The sequence below is a fragment of the Nomascus leucogenys genome, chromosome 1a (genome assembly GCF_006542625.1).
Source record: "Nomascus leucogenys isolate Asia chromosome 1a, Asia_NLE_v1, whole genome shotgun sequence".
Lineage (NCBI taxonomy): Eukaryota > Metazoa > Chordata > Mammalia > Primates > Hylobatidae > Nomascus > Nomascus leucogenys.
This window is the reverse complement of record NC_044381.1, coordinates 81,500,159-81,516,913: the sequence shown is the minus strand read 5'-3', so window position 1 is coordinate 81,516,913 and position 16,755 is coordinate 81,500,159. Positions and strand designations below refer to the sequence as shown.

The following is a 16,755-nucleotide window of genomic DNA, read 5'->3' as shown; positions in this document are numbered from 1 at the left end:
AGAAATGGCCAACAATGCCAAGATACAACCAAAAAACAAAGAAAGTGAGCCTGAACTGAAAGTATATCGATGCAAACATCAATAAATATCAAGTTCCATCTGAGAGAAACTTCATATGTATATCTGTTTTTTAACTTTATAAACTAATATATGATCCTTATGAATAGCCAAGAAGAAATTAGAGAACATATGCCTGTGCCCCTCAGACTCTGGGTAACTTGGAAAAAATCTACCCAACTAAAGAATGAATTAGGGCAGAGTGCCGTGGCTCATGCCCGTAATCCCAGCACTTTGGGAGGCTGAGGTGGGTGGATCACCTGAGGTCAGGAGTTTGAGACCAGCCTGACCAATATGGTGAAACCCCGTCTCTACTAAAAATACAAAAATTAGCCAGGCATGGTGGTGTGTGCCTGTAATCTCAGCTACTCGGGAGGCCGAGACAGGAGAATTGCTTGAACCCAGGAGGCAGAGGTTGCAGCGAGCAGAGATCGTGCCACTGTACTTCAGCCTGGGCGAAAGAGCGAGACTCCGTCTCAAAAAAAAAAAAAAAAAAGACTGAATTAGCCAATTACAGTCTCTGTCCTGCCTTTTCTTTTTGTAGGTAGGCGGAAAAGATTGGAACATCCAGAAAAAGTGAAAAAAGAAAAAATTGCAACCGCATCTCGTATTTGTAAAGTTCATTATATGGGAGGATAGAAATTTACGCTCAAATGAAAGATATTAAAACACGGACAAAGTAAAACTTTCAGTAAGAGTTGGGTAATAATAAGAAAAAAATAAACTGAAAAAATAGGGTAAGAACAGCAAAATATAAACACAGAATTTCATTAAGCAATTAAGCATTTTCAATTACCAAGACTAACCCAAAAAAGGGGGCAAATCATAGAGCCTCAAATTATGTTTTTCCATTTATCTTTTGTCATAGAAATATGTGTTCTTGAATAAGACTCTTAAAATTTACACATGATGTATCACATTTAAATGTGCATACTATTTGACTCAGGAATTCTAGTTTAAGGAATTTATCTTTAGGACAAACTAGCAACTTCTCTCAAATAGGCAAAATGGCCAGATATAACATTTCTGAAGGTAATAGGAGTAAACTTTTGTTATCAGATGTTAAGTCACACCCTTTCCTACCTGGCTCCTACCTATGCTCCTCAGTCAAGTGTCCCTGAGGGACACCCCTCACTCTCCTGCTATGGGTGCCCATTCTCTGTCGATACCTCTATTGTACTGATCAGCAATCTTTGCTTTCCTTACTTGATGACTCCCCCGTTAGACTGTACACACTCCTTGAAGACTGTATTTTCTTTGCACCCTAGCACTTGGCTCCATAACTACCACATAGCAGGCACTCAACATGAGTTGAATAAATCAAAGAAAAATATAAACTATATAGTCCTTTATTTAAAACAGAAAAACTGATAAATAAAACTCAATAGGAATTCCCCAAATTGGGTTAAAATATTAGAAAAATTCAACATCTAATAAATAAGAAATGTTACAGTTGAGACTAAAATCACTAAGTATTAGAAAGTTGGATATTAGTAAAGACAAAATATCTTAGATTCATAACTCTTCTTATATGTTGTAACAAATCTCAAATGGATCAAAAATCAGTATTTTTTTAAAACCTTATTTTTTAAAACTAGGAAAGAAAGGTAAATAGTTTAACCTAGGAATGGCAAGAACTTGCATGACTCTGGAGTAGCATCAGAAACAAGGTAAACATATTCAAATAAATAAAAATGTGAAACATTTTCCTAATATGTAAAAACATAAATACCAAAAAGAAAGCAACAAACTAGAAAAGCAAATGACCAATCCTTGCTATAGGATACATACTTTAAAATTATACAAATTCTCAGCTGAGCACGGTGGCTCATGCCATACTTTGGGAGGCCAAGGCAGGCAGATCACTTGAGCCCAGAAGTTTGAAATCAGCCTGGGCAGCATGGAGAAACCCCATCTCTACTAAAAGTAGAAAAATTAGCCAGGCATGGTGGCATGGTGGTGCACATCTATAGTCCCAGCTACTTGGGAGGCTGAGGTGAGAGGATCACCTGAGCCCAGGATGCAGAGGTTGCAGTGAGCTGAGATCACACCTTGTCACTGCACTCCACCCTGGGCCACAAAGCAAGACCTGTCTCAAAAAAAAAAAAAAAAAAAAAAAAATTTATACAAATTCCCAGTTTCCATTTACTAGATGGTTAAAACTAAATGGACACGCAGGCAGCAAATTATTTTACAAAGACCACAGCCTCCACCATCATAAAAGATACTCAGTCAAGGCCAGGTGCGGTAGCTCATGCTTGTAATCCTAAAACTTTGGGAGGCCAAAGTGGGTGGATCACCTGAGGTCAGGAGTTCGAGACCAGCCTGACCAACATGGTGAAACCCCATCTCTACTAAAAATACAAAAATTAGCTGGGCGTGGTGGCAAGCACCTGTAATCCCAGCTACTCGGGAGGCTGAGGCAGGAGAATCACTTGAACCCGGGAGGCAGAGGTTGCAGTGAGCCGAGATCATGCCATTGCACTCCAGCCTATGGGGACAAGAGCGAGACTTCGTCAAAAAAAAAAAAAAAAACTCAGTCAAATAAAACATCTTTAAGCTTTTTATACACCTTTAAACTATCAAAAATATTAAAGTAATAAAACCCAACGCAACCAGATATACTTACTGCTGATGGTAATACAAAATGTCTTAACCTAGGCCGGGCACAGTGGCTCACGCCTATAATCCCAGCACTTTGGGAGGCTGAGGCGGGTGGATCACGGGGTCAGGAGATCTAGACCATCCTGGCTAACATGGTGAAACCCTGTCTCTACTAAAAATACAAAAAATTAGCTGGGCGTGGTGGCGGGTGCCTGTAGTCCCAGCTACTTGGGAGGCTGAGGCAGGAGAATGGCGTGAACCCAGGAGGCGGGGCTTGCAGTGAGCCAAGATTGCGCCACTGCACTCTAGCCTGGGCGACAGAGCAAGACTACGTCTCAAAAAAAAAAAAAAAAAAAAAAAAGTCTTAGCTTTTTTAGAGAACAATCTAGCAGTATGTATCAAGAGCTACAAAACTGTGGCCTTCTAGGTAAATATACTGTGGAAAATAAGCCATAAGGAAATAGTCCAAATGAACAAAGAATTTTCAATGCAGAAATTTTGTAACACACAAAAACTAAAATTATGCAAATGTACACAAAAAGAATGGTTAAGCAAATATGTATGTTACATAACAGAATCCTATTCAAAGTGGTAAGTGAAATCATATAATCAGAATAATAAGAGAAAGTACCCAGGAAATACAGAATACAAAAATGTATATACCAACAACTGTGTAAGTATGCTCATTGACAAAGCTGGTCTTTGAAAACGTGGAGAATGTAGAAAGAGACACATCATGTACTAGGTTCTTTTCCTATGGGGGGAATAATTATTTTCCTATGGGGGAAAAAAATGTTCTGGCTATGACTATGGTGTAGATCTGGGGCCTGTTGTGAAACTCAGAGAAGGAGATTCTGAGTTAAGGGCTGATGCTTTCGACCTTGTGATCCCAAACCTGTGATGAGACTCCTCTTTAAGTTTTAATTACAGTGGTATAAAAATAGCCATCCTAAGGTAAAAATGATCTTCCCACAAAGAACCATCTTAGAATCCACACCTCAGCAGCTCCTACTCACAATTGTTACTGCTGCAAAATAAGTAGTGAAAGGATAGGGAGACACCTAATCCCCCTGCACTACCGGCCCCACCAGGCCTCCTGCCCAAGGGAGCCAAGTCTGGCAACAAGAGCCCTTCCTGGTTGAGAGCAAGATTTCACTGAGAGACCATGTCATTCAATCTTAAGCAGTGGAAAGTTTTAAAAATATCAGCTGAGATTCTGAGATTTCTTCCACATGCACTTCGCTCTCTCAAAGGAGACATTACAAGGGTTCGGGACAGATTCTCACCTGAGCCCAATTACTCTGGACAACAGAAAAAGGAACATTTTCTCAAGGTAACAAAAGTCAAACAGAAGCATATTAAGGATGTGGGTCTACGATGGAGTGATGATCTAATGAAGTGTAAGTGTCTGCTTACTTTCCACAGCACATGTGATGCTTATCCGGCATGGCCAAGCCCAGCACAAGGATACAGTACTTCTGCGCCAAGTACCTCTGTGCTGCTTCTAATTCACTTAAAACCAATTCCATTTCTTTTTTCTCTACAAGGCCTCTGATGGGGAGAACAAAAAAAAGAGAATTTGGGTTAATTGTCATAAATGCCTATATTAACTAGCAAAAAGTCAGAATTATAAACTTTTCTTCTTTTCTTTAAGACAGGGTCTTGCTCTGCTACCTAGGCTGGAGTGCAGTGGTGCGATCACAGCTCACTGCAGCCTCAACCTCCAGCAATCCTCCTGCCTCACAGGCGCATGCCACCATGCCTGGCTAATCTTTTTTTTATTTTGTGTAGAGGCAGGGTCTCACTATGTTGTCCAGGCTGTTCTTGAACTCCTGGACTCAAGTGATCCTCCCCTTGGCCTCCCAAAGTGTTGCGATGGCAGGCGTGAGCCAGTGTGCCCAGACATAAACTATTTTGAAAGAAATACAAGTGAGTCAACAGACTTCACTTACCAATGAGTTTACTTAAGCAGTGGTATAGGAAAATCCTTAAAGTCCCTTCATATTTAATCATTGGAATCAGCATCTCAAGTTTACGGTGTATTTTTACTTTTTTTTTTTTTTTTTTTTTTTGAGACGGAGTCTCGCTGTATCACCCAAGCTGGAGTGCAGTGGCATGAACTCAGCTCACTGCAACCTCCACCTCCTGGGTTCAAGGAATTCTCCTGCCTCAGCCTCCCGAGTAACTGGGATTACAGGTGCCTGCCACCATACCTGGCTAATTTTTGTATTTTTAGTAGAGACGGGGTTTCACCATGTTGGCCAGGCTGGTCTTGAACTCCCGACCTCAAGTGATCCACCCACCTTGGCCTCCCAAAGTGCTGGGATTACAGGCATGAACCACCATGCCTGGCCTATTTTCGCTTTTTTAATAGATTATACTTTATGTTATGTATCCTCAATTTTATATGCAGTAGTCCTAATTTATATAGAACAGCTCAATTAACAAATTATCTATACTGGTTGCTGAGGCAGTTAGCAGCCTACTTTCCTGCTATTTTCCTAAAACAACCGTGGAGGCTATGTACCTCAGCTTCCCCTGCATTCCCTGTGTCACTACTGAGCTTGGGGGCTCAACATGTGAACAAGGACCAACTCTCAGTTCTGAGTGTAGCTGTGTTTGCTAAGAAGGCATCTGTGGACTACTACTCTGGGAACTTTGGCATCAATTACAATAACACTGCTACACTGTGAAACCAGCCGCAGTTCCAATTGAATTGCAAATGAACTTTCACAAAGACAAACTGTTCTTAGGTTACAGCATGTCTGAAGCCAAATTTTAAGTTTCTGCTGTACAATACAGTAGGAAATATTGTTGATGATACATTCCAATGTACTGTTATTGAAAAGTGAGTTGTACTCTTATTGAAAAGTGAGGTGTCACTAGACACCAAACGATATTTACTCTAAACAGGGACAAATGACTGCCCCTTCTGATATAACCATTGGACTGGCTCCATGAAGTCAGCAAGAACAGTTATTATTATCCTTAATACAAAGACAAACTGTATTATCCTTAATACACCCCCTTCCCCTCATGGCATGGAGGATATAACCCAAACACACCCCTCCAGATGCACCCCAGTGGCCACACCCCTGTGCCTGTTTCCTTCAGCAGCCCCACCCTCACTGGTCACCCTACTCTGCCAGAGCTGCCAGTAGCTAATATTCTTTTGCTGTAGAAAACAACCAAATCAAACTACAACCACCAAGGAATGCCTTGAAGCTTTTAGGCCAATGCTTCTCAAGTTTTAATAAACCTATGAATTATGAAAGAATCACTGGGGATACTTGCTAAAAGTGCAAATTCCCAGTGCAACCCTCTCTCCAAGATTCTAGCTCAGGAGTCTGGGTCTAGCCCAGGAAATTTAAAACAATCTTCCCAAATGATTCCAAGGTAAGTGGTCCCTAGACCCCATATGCACATATACATAAAGAACTGATGTGTTGAAATGGAAAAAAAGGAAAAAGCTATGAAAAAGAAATACTCAAGAGAAGCTAACCTATATACAAAACTTCAGGCAGAGGTGGCCTGTTTGCATCACATTTCTGTGCCTGGAAACCATTCCCCCATACTGTTTTCATCTAATTTTGTAAAACTGCCTTAAATACAAACCCAGTTAGTGGTTCATTTTTAAAGCACATTCTTTAAAAGTGCAAACAATAATTCTGACAAAATTTTGTTGAAACGGATGTGCTTATGCATTGCTTGTAACAGAAAATTGGCATAATCCTTTGGGGAAAAAACTGAAAATAATTTCAAGAGCCACAGAAATTATCATAAATTTTGATCCAATATCATCTCTCCTGGAAATTTATTCTTTTAAAAAAATCATCCAAAATTAGGAGGAAATTTTAATGCATGAGGACATTCAATGCAATCATTATTTATATATCAGAAAAATTAGAAACTGCCAAAATATATAAAATAGAAGGTGATATGGTTTGGCTGTGTCCTCACCCAAATCTCATCTTAAATTGTAGCTCCCATATGTGTCATGGGAGGGACCCAATGGGAGGTAACTGAATCATCATGGCGGGTCTTTCCCATGCTGTTCTCATGATAGTGAGTAAGTCTCATGAGATCTGATGGTTTTATAAGCGGTGTTCCCCTGCACATGCTTTCTTGCCTGCCACCATGTAAGATGTGCCATTGCTCCTCATTTGCCTTCCACCATGATTGTGATGCCTCCCCAGCCATGTGGAAGTGTGAGTCCATTAAGCCTCTTTCCTTTATAAATTACCCAGTTGGGTATGTCTTTATTAGAAGCATGAGAACAGACTAATAAAGAAGGATAAAAGGAGCAGCAATACAGTCAGGTATTGTTTAAGGACCTGATGCTTATTAACCTAACTTATGAGTGAGTCTTCCACGAGATGCAACCCAGGCATCAAAATCTGTACTCTTAACCACTATAATATACTGCCTCTTAGTAGGTAAGTCAATTCACACACATTGGCTTGATGGAAAACTATGCTACCATTAAAAATTACAATTATGAAGATTATAATAACTTGAAAGTACATATGATATTATGTTTAAAAGTACATATAGGCTGGGCACGGTGGCTCAGGCCTATAATTCCAGCACTTTGGGAGGCTGAGGTGGGCGGATCACCTGAGGTCAGGAGTTCAAGGTCAGCCTGGCCAACATGGTGAAACTCTTTCCCTACCAAAAATATAAAAAATTAGCCAGGCATGGTAGCACATGCCTGTAGTGTCAGCTACTCGGGAGGCTGAGGCAGGAGAATCACTTGAACCTGGGAGACGGAGGTTGCAGTGAGCCGAGATTGTGCCACTGCACTCCAGGTTGGTTCATAGAGCAAGACTCCGTTTCAAACAAACAAACAGTACATACATAATTGTTCAGAAGCTAAAAATTCTAATTATGGACAGATAAACTCTGGAAAACAGTGCAGTTGACTGGTGGGAAGTGCTGGGCATGTTGTACAGTGGTTAAGGCACAAGCCTTGGAGTTAAACAGACCTGGGTTCTAATATCAGTTCCACCTAGGAACTGTAATGTCATCTCCTAGGTATGGTACATAATCCCCAACAAACTATTTAACCTCTGTGAGCCTTAATTTCTTCACCTGTAAAATAGGGATAAGGCTTCTTCTTCTGGAAGTAGGGCTTTTAATCACCTGACATCATCTAAGTGTACCTTTGCCATCCATCTTCACCCTTTTCTGCTTTCCTCTCATGGCTGTAGGCTTTCCTCCCAAGTGCCATGCACTGGGTTAAGATACACTGTCTCATATACTTCTGTATAATAACTCTGTGAATTAAATGCTATTACTATCCCTATGCTCTATCTTGGTATTTGAAATCAATTTTTTTCTTCTGTGCAGATACCTCAATGCAATCAATATTTAATTCTATTATAGTAAGTAAACCAACTGACCACAGGAAGCCTGAAAATAAAAAGTTGTAATTTTTATTTTTAGAATCACACCATAAAGTCCATACTTTTTTTTTTTTTAAGGTGGAGTCTCGCTCTGTCACCCAGGCTGGAGTGCAATGGTGCCACCTCGGCTCACTGCAACCTCTGACTCCCAGGTTCAAGCGATTCTCTTGTCTCAGCCTCCTGAGGAGCTGGGCTGGGATTACAGGCGAGTGCCACCATGCCTGACTAATTTTTGTATTTTTAGTAGAGATGGGGTTTCACCATGTTGGTCAGGCTGGTCTTGAACTCCTGACCTCATGATCCACCCACCTTGGCCTCCCAAAGTGTTGGGATTACAGGCATAAGCCACCGCGCCCAGCCAAAATCCATACTCTTAAGGCTTCGATTGGTTTGTCAATCTGAGTAACTGATTCCTTCTAAGGAACAGTCTACCTTATACCACTGTGTTCTAGTATGTTTAGTGCATCTTTAACTAGAAAACCTGTCTTATAATCTGTTCTTATCAATTAAGAAAGTAGGCCAGGCACGGTGGCTCACACCTGTAATCCTAGCACTTTGGGAGGCTGGGGCAGGCAGATCACCTGAGGTCAGGAGTTCGAGACGAGACTGGCCAACATGGTGAAACCCCATCTCTACTAAAAAATACAAAAATTAGCTGGGCATAGTTGTGGGCGCCTGTAATTCCAGCTACTCAGGAGGCTGAGGTGGGAAAATCACTTGAACCTGGGCGGTGGAGGTTGCAGTGAGCCAAGATTGCACCACTGCACCCCAGCCTGGGTGACACAGCCAGACTCCAACTCAAAAAAAAAAGAAAAGAAAAAAGAAATTAGGCCGGGCGCTGTGGCTCACGCTTGTAATCCCAGCACTTTGGGAGGCTGAGGCGGGCGGATCACGAGGTCAGGAGATCGAGACCACGGTGAAACCCCGTCTCTACTAAAAATACAAAAAAAAAATTAGCCGGGCATGGTGGCGGGCGCCTGTAGTCCCAGCTACTCGGAGAGGCTGAGGCAGGAGAATGGCGTGAACCCGGGAGGCGGAGCTTGCAGTGAGCCAAGATTGTGCCACTGCACTCCAGCCTGGGCGACAGAACAAGACTCTGTCTCAAAAAAAAAAAAAGAAAAAAGAAATTAAACAAATCTTTTTGCCAGATTAGCAATAAGCCTCAGAAGAGGAAATACCATAAAAAAATGTAATAAGCCAAAGTGCCAAAAATGTCTAATAAGTTTCATTTGGAAATAGTAAGAATCTTCAAACCTTCTAAGTCCACAGCTGGCTTTAAACCCTTTTGCTTGCTACCATAGAAACATTTCATGCTCTGGCTGCCCTGTTGTGAAATACAGTCCCAAAATAACACTGATGTTGTATATTATGATGGCTTTACAGGAACAAGAGTTTTTAAATTATTTATTTGGTTCTTTACAAAACTGCTATCCAGATACATTTATTCTATCCATAAGATGTTTTTCCAACTGCTTGATTGTATACAGGGTTTTGCATTTTGAAAACATCCTGCAGCGACAAGTTAATTACTCTACCCAGCATTCCTAACAGCTAAATCATTGGGTTGTTTCCACACGTACTGGGGAGGGCAGTCTGGCATGTGGAAAGTTCCATGGCTTGCGAAAGGTCACCAAGGCTGAGAGGCATTGTTCTGCTCTGTACTCTGAGTTCCCAGATTCTTGCCCTGGTGTACACCTCTGCGCCACTTATGCCTAAAGCTAAAGCATTTAAATTCTTTATAAGTAGCCTAAGAAACCTTGGATTTTTTCCTGTGATGTGGAATGCCACTTTGGCTGAATATATTAATTTTTTTAATTCTTAGATTTTTTTAATTGGATGTTTACAAGACCTTTAGCAAGAACTTTGTAAGCATAAAAAGCACACAAACAACAACTATATCTGCACCATTCAAGATGGTTGCCACTAGCCACATGTGGCTACTGAGAATGTGTCTAGTGTGAATTGAGATATATTATAGGTATAAAATAGATACCAGACTTACTACAAAAAAGTAACATATCTCATTAATAACTTGCTAATATCAACTACTGTTGCAATGATAATATTTTTTGCATTATTGGGTTAAATAAAATTAATTTCACGTGTATCTTTTTACATTTTTAAGATATGTTTACCAGAAATTTAAAATTACATACACAGCTTTCATTATTTCATTATTGTGCAATGCTAGTCTGTATCATGTGTTGCTGGACTACACATATAAATTATCCAGTGAGCTTTAAAAACTGACACACTCTTCCCATATAAAATGTCTTGGTACATCTCAAAGATTTAAAAATTTCCATCATCTCTTTATCCTAGACAAAAGTTACTTTTAATACTGGCAGTGATAAAACTCTAATGCACACTATAAAATCTTACTTACACCATGTAGCTTTTGGGTTTCTTTTCCAGTGAGTTTTTTTCCAAATAATGAGATAAGTAGTACAATAATGCCATGAGGAAATTATCAAGATTCTTATTCCTATGGGAAGATTAGAAACAACAAAAAAAGAGTCAATGCTAACCTATTTCAAATGTAAGATTTCTCATAAAAATATATGAGCACACAAGAATAAGTAGAAAACCATGTTATCATGCCTATCAAAGAACTAATTTACCACTTAAAATTATATCTACTATCTACTTAAAAATTTAAGAAATCTGGTTTTTGTAAGTAAAACTTTTGGAGAGATCAGACACTAAATTCTTATAGTTGTGCTTACTAATTAATTTTCATTTTTAAAAAGTTATTATACAATATATTTCCATTGTTTAAAAAAGGTAGAGAAATGTATCAAGTAAAAAGTTCTGTCCTCCTACCTCTGTCACCATCCTACTCCCTAGTGATAACCACTGTTAAGAGTTTGGTATGGGCCAGGCACAGTGGCTCAGCACTCTGGGAGGCCAAGGCGGGTGGATTAATTGAGGTCAGGAGTTCGAGACCAGCCTCGAGAAACCCCACCTCTACTAAAAATTACAAAAATTAGCTGGGCGTGGTGGTGCATCCCTGTAATCCCAGCTAGTTGGGAGGCTGAGGCAGGAGAATCACTTGAACCCACGAGGTGGAGGTTGCAGTGAGCTGAGATTGTGCCACTGCACTCCAGCCTGGGCAAAAGAGCGAGACTCCATCTCAAAAAAAGAAAAAAAAGAGTTTGGTATGAATCCTTTCTAAACTTTCTAAAACATAGACAATCACATGTAACATCCTCCTCCACCAACATATATACATGTACATGAATATACGCCTTCAAAATGTTTTTTGGTAATAAGCGGGGTAATACTATATATACAATTCTTTGCAACTTGCTTTTGTCAATTTTCTGTGTAGCATAGACCTCTTTCTATGATATTATATGTAGATTTCCTTCTTTCTTTTAAAGAGCTGAATAGAATATTCTATACCTCATATTTAACTAGTCTTCTATTGTGGGTATTTAGTTTTTTTTTTTTTTTAATATTATAGACAAAAGTGAAATTGCTACCGCAGAGTGTATGTGCCTTGCTCTCTGAAAAGGCTGCACTGATTTACAATGCTCTCTCATTTGTTTTTAACTAGAAGTCACTGTTTTCTTTCTAAATATTTTTCAAGACTTTTGCTGCCTTCTTTGTGGCCCCAAATGGAAATTCTTTCTCTGGCATTGCTTTATTGAACTATACCTAAAGAGCAGGATGAGGGTGAGCATTACAGATTTTCTTTTCAAGTTATTAATAACTCCCTGGCTCAGGTTGGGTTCCCCCAGCAACAGACACTGGACCAAATTCTTGAAAGTGAACAGTTTAGTTGGGAGTGATCTCAGGAAACATCAGTAGGAAAGTGGGGAAATGAGACAGGAAAGGAAAGGAAGCCAACCAAGAGGGTGTTAACAAGTAAGCGGAGTTCAGTCCTGCGGTGACTCTGGGAGACAGTGTAGAAAACATCTCATGAGTTTACCCATCAACTCCTCCACCAGCAGGGCATTGAATGAGGGCTGCTTCTAGGGCACTGATTCCCTAGCTCCAAACTTGCTCTGCAGTCAGACTGAGCGTGTGCCTGTGGTGGAATGAGGCCTTCAGGCCGAGTCTCAGGCAGTTGCCACAAGCAGCCTGTATGTGTGTGCAGAGGGAATGGGGAGGGGCGCAAATGGCATCGGGCACCCAACTCTCACTGAGTGTTCGTGGTGCAGGGGCCACATGAGGCACAGCCACGCATAGCCATACAAAGGGGACACAATTACACAATTACTTCCCAATTTTGTAGCTGAGGAGACTGAGGCTTACAAAGGTCAAGAAACTTACCCAGAGTCACACACCACACACCTAGCACATCCTGGGGCTGCCAAACATAACTAGTAGAGAAAAGTGATCTCAGTAAATGGGTATATCTTTTTTTTTTTTTTTTTTTTTTTTTTGAGGCGGAGTCTTGTTCTGTCACTCAGGCTGAAGTGCAATGGCACGATCTTGGCTCATTGCAACCTCTGCCTCCCAGGTTCAAGCGATTCTCCTGCCTCAGCCTCCAAAGTATCTGGGATTACAGGCGTCTGCCATCATGCCTGGCTAATGTTTGTATTTTTTTTTTTTTTTGTCTGAGACAGAGTCTTGCTCTGTCACCCAGGCTGGAGTGCATTGGTGCAATCTCAGCTCACTGTAACCTCCGCCACCCAGGTTCAAGTAATTCTCCTGCCTCAGCCTCCCAAGTAGCTGGGATTACAGGTGCCCACCAGCACGCCCAGCTAATTTTTGTATTTTTAGTAGAGACGGGGTTCCACCACGTTGGCCAATCTGGTCTCAAACTCCTGACCTTGTGATCCGCCTGCCTCAGCCTCCCAAAATGTTGGGATTACAGACGTGAGCCACCGCACCCGGCCAGTAAATGGGTATATCCTTCAACTATTATATAAAAATAGCACAGTCCATGTGAGACTCTGACAGCATGCTCTCCATACTACTTGCCCTGGGATTTTATTTGGGGTTCCCATGACTTCTGGCTTCCTCTCCCTGACTCTTTGGTCGCAGTCTTTGTGACTAGGTCCTGAGATGATGGCTTGCATAGAACCAGCCTCACGCTCTTCCTCTAAAAATCAGATTTGTCATCACTTACCAGATGAAGTTACTGAAAAATAAAGGATAAAAGATCTAAAATGCCTCATAAGCAATAGCTACCTCATAAATGTTGTAAAAGAACAGATCCGCTGCATCTCAGTATCTTGTAGCAAAAGCAAAGCAACAACTGAAAAGAGAAAATGGACAATTGAGAGAGGGACAAAGAGCTGCCTTAGAGAGTCACACAAGATATGTTTATGGATGTTATATATAGATGGGTGGATGTTTATGTATGGATGTATGGATGGATGTTTATGTATGGATGTATGGATGGATGTTTATGTATGCATGTACAGATGGATGTTTATGTATGGATAAAGAAACAGTTACTCACATTTAACATCATCCAGTGTAATGGTGCCCTGTTGACCTCGTTTCTCTAAAGCTTTAGCTGACTTATCATCTTTCGCAGCAAGTCTTTTATCTGTCAACCTGTTTTGGAATATAACAGTTTCTAGTAGTGTTTTAATATATTTTAGTTGTATTTAATCTATCCTGAGGTGCAGGAAGCATGTATTAAAAAGTAATAAGAGCCTGAGTGTCATACATGGGTTTTGTTTGATGTAAGATCATTTTGGAATGCTTTTTATTAAACATTTTATTTACTATGTTAAGGCAAGAGGGATGTTCACTGCCTGATATAAAATGTAAATACCAATACCATACAAAATAGATCATTTAAATCATCTGTTCTGGTGTACCTATCATTTTCAAATTTTAAAAAACTGTAAAAAGTTGAAGATGTGCTAACAGCCAAGTTAACAGGAAACATTTATCGGGACTATCGTAATTCCCACCATAATTCTGAAACAGCGCATGTTCTTTCTTTGATGAGTATTCGCATTGCGACCTAGAATAATAGGAATGGTATTTTTGTAGTTTGTAAAGGCTGAAGCCATTCCACTGAGAGATGCTATCAGCAACTCCGGCATGATTGGGAAGTTAATCTACCTGTCTGAAGCTGGACCATCAATTTCTGCAAAGTGAACTGCTTTGCCTTTCTTTCCTTTTTCCTTGACTTCTACTGCAGGTGTAAAACTGCAATAAAAATGAGATAATTAGGGACTTCACCTTTTCCAGGGGAAAACGAGTCAAATCATATCATAGCTCATAATCTTTGGACTAGCATATATTATCAGCAGAGGCTGAAGATAATCTGAGACACAGCAGTGTTCAATTCATCTATTTATATATGGAACACTTATCTAGAGAAAAAATTAAAACTTCAGCCTTTACATTCAGCCTCTAACCATCAGCAATCTCCAGAATACCACCAGACACAGAATATCTGAAAAATACTGTAGTAACTACATAAGAAACAGAAAGCTCTTGGTAAGTTTGAAAAGATTATTTATTGAGGTACTTGTTATATGACAAGTGCTTTTAGGCACAACCTCATTTAACCCTCATGGAAACCCTAACACAAAATATGATCACCATCTTTACATACAAGAAAAATGGAAACTTAAAAAGAAATTAAGTGACTTGACTAAAATAACAGCAACTGGCAAAGTCACGACTGGTGCCCAGGTTTTTAGCCACAGAGCCAAGTGCTGAGCCACCAGGCAATCCTGCTTCCCAAACAGCAATCTCAGTATTCACTGCTGTGGACTCTTCTAAAGGCCTCAGCCGTCGCCATCTCCAGGTAGGTTTCAGGACCTTTTACTTAACTCAGAGTTTCTTAGCATGTTGAACAAGCACTACTAAGCCATAATGAGTTTGACTAACAAAGGAACCCAATTAAACAACAAACAAATCTATACTGACGATCTACTATGTGTTAGGAATTGCTATGACATTGAAAATAAGATGGTTTCTCATCAGAGCCATTGAATAGACTCTCAGCAAATGCTAACAGAAAAATAGAGAAAAGTGTTTTGAAGACTAACAGGACGAGGTTCCTGCCTTATAAATAGTACATTTTCTGGGAGAACTGTGGTGTCTGCCAAACCCATTGTGGGTTATAACAATGCCACATTGATAACACAATGCAGAAGTTTACCCTCTGCCCAAAGTTATGTGTCCCTCTGTTAAACTGAGGTGCAGATGCAGTAACAGAAGCACTTCCCCTCAACTTTATTCATTCTCTAAATGTGGATATCAATCATGAGAACTTTATTATTTCCTTGGTAAATCCCACAAAGAAATTTTGTTAAAGAAATACCTCCCCATGAGAGTAATAAAGTCAGCTTGGTACTTTCTTCTTCTTCCAGGAGTTTCTCCAACTGCCTGGCAATATTCATGTTGTAGGTTAGCTACCAAAAGCATGTACATAATATTACCTCAAGGGAATGATTTTTAAAAATTTTTCCACCGTTGTTCTTTTTTTTTTTTTTTTTTTTTAAGATGACTGGCACCAAGCTGGCCAGTGATGATTTCTAAGCTTTTCATTCTTTCTGGTGCTGCTCTTATCACTGGTCTCCAAGAATTGGGTGTTCATGGGGAAGGGTGTGCTAAAATACTGGGGATGGAGGTGTGCAGGGAAAAAGAAATGGAAAGATACCAAATGTTGATGGGAGGATTGCCTGAGCCCAGAAAATGGAGATTGCAGTGAGCTGAGATCACACCACTGCACTCTAGCCAGCCTGGGTGACAGAGTGAGACCCTGTCTAAAAATAAAATAAAAAAGTGAGGCCGGGCATGGTGGCTCACGCCTGTAATCCCAACACTTTGGGAGGCCGAGGCAGGCGGATCACCTGAGGTCAGGAATTCGAGACCAGCCTGATCAACATGGAGAAACCCCATCTCTACTAAAAATACAAAATTAGCCAGGCATGGTGGCCCATGCCTATAATCCCAGCTACCTGGGAGGCTGAGGCAGGAGAATTGCTTGAACCCGGGAGGTGGAGGTTGCAGTGAGCCAAGATCACGCCATTTCACTCCAGCCTCGGCAACAAGAGTGAAACTCCCTCTCAAAAAAAAATAGTAATAAAATAAAATAAAAAATAAAATCATAAAATCACAGAATTTGGGGGTTATTGGAAGTAAAAAATATCATCTAGTATAATGCTGTCATTTTACTGATGGAGAACTAGGGCTTGGAGAGGCTGACCCATGTCCCAGTGTTAGAAACTGGTAGATAGTGCCTGCCCTTAGCCAATAGTCTGGCATTTACTGCTAAGCTTTCAGTCCTTATGCTCTGACCTCTGGACACACCTTCTCTACTTCACACTTGTCTGAGTGGCTTTCACTTCACTGAAGTCATTCTCTAGCTTGGCCGGTGAGACAGGTTCCACTTTGTGAGTGAGTGCTCTGCCATAGCCCTGAAAGCAGCCTATGCTCACAGTGCATTTGGAATCACCAACAAGCAACACTAGTAATAACTGAAATTTTTTTTTTTTTGAGACTGAGTCTCACTCTGTCACCTAGGCTGGAGTGGCACGATCTCAGCTCACTGCAACCTCTTCATTCCGGGTTCAAGTGATTCTCCTGCCTCAGCCTCCCAAGTAGCTGGGATTACAGGTGCCTGCCACCACATCCTGCTAATTTTTGTATTTTTAGTAGAGATGGGGTTTCACCATGTTGGCCAGGCTGGTCTCAAACTCCTGACCTCAAGTGATCCATCCACCTCGGCCTCCCAAAGTGCTGGGATTACAGGTGTGGGCCA

The 16,755-nt window shown here is 40.7% G+C and overlaps 1 protein-coding gene across 1 annotated transcript in view; it reads right to left on the bottom strand.

The window, feature by feature from the left end:
* The window catches only part of PPP1R36 (protein phosphatase 1 regulatory subunit 36), a 41,928-nt gene that overhangs the window by 12,628 nt on the left and 12,545 nt on the right, over window positions 1–16,755 (bottom strand). Inside the window, exons 4-8 of the mRNA XM_003267813.3 lie at window positions 14,100–14,186; window positions 13,483–13,580; window positions 13,209–13,275; window positions 10,453–10,551; window positions 4,078–4,212 (exon numbers count right to left, since the gene is read on the bottom strand). Coding sequence (XP_003267861.1) covers window positions 4,078–4,212; window positions 10,453–10,551; window positions 13,209–13,275; window positions 13,483–13,580; window positions 14,100–14,186 — 486 coding nt within the window. The remainder of the gene's footprint in view (window positions 1–4,077; window positions 4,213–10,452; window positions 10,552–13,208; window positions 13,276–13,482; window positions 13,581–14,099; window positions 14,187–16,755) is intronic.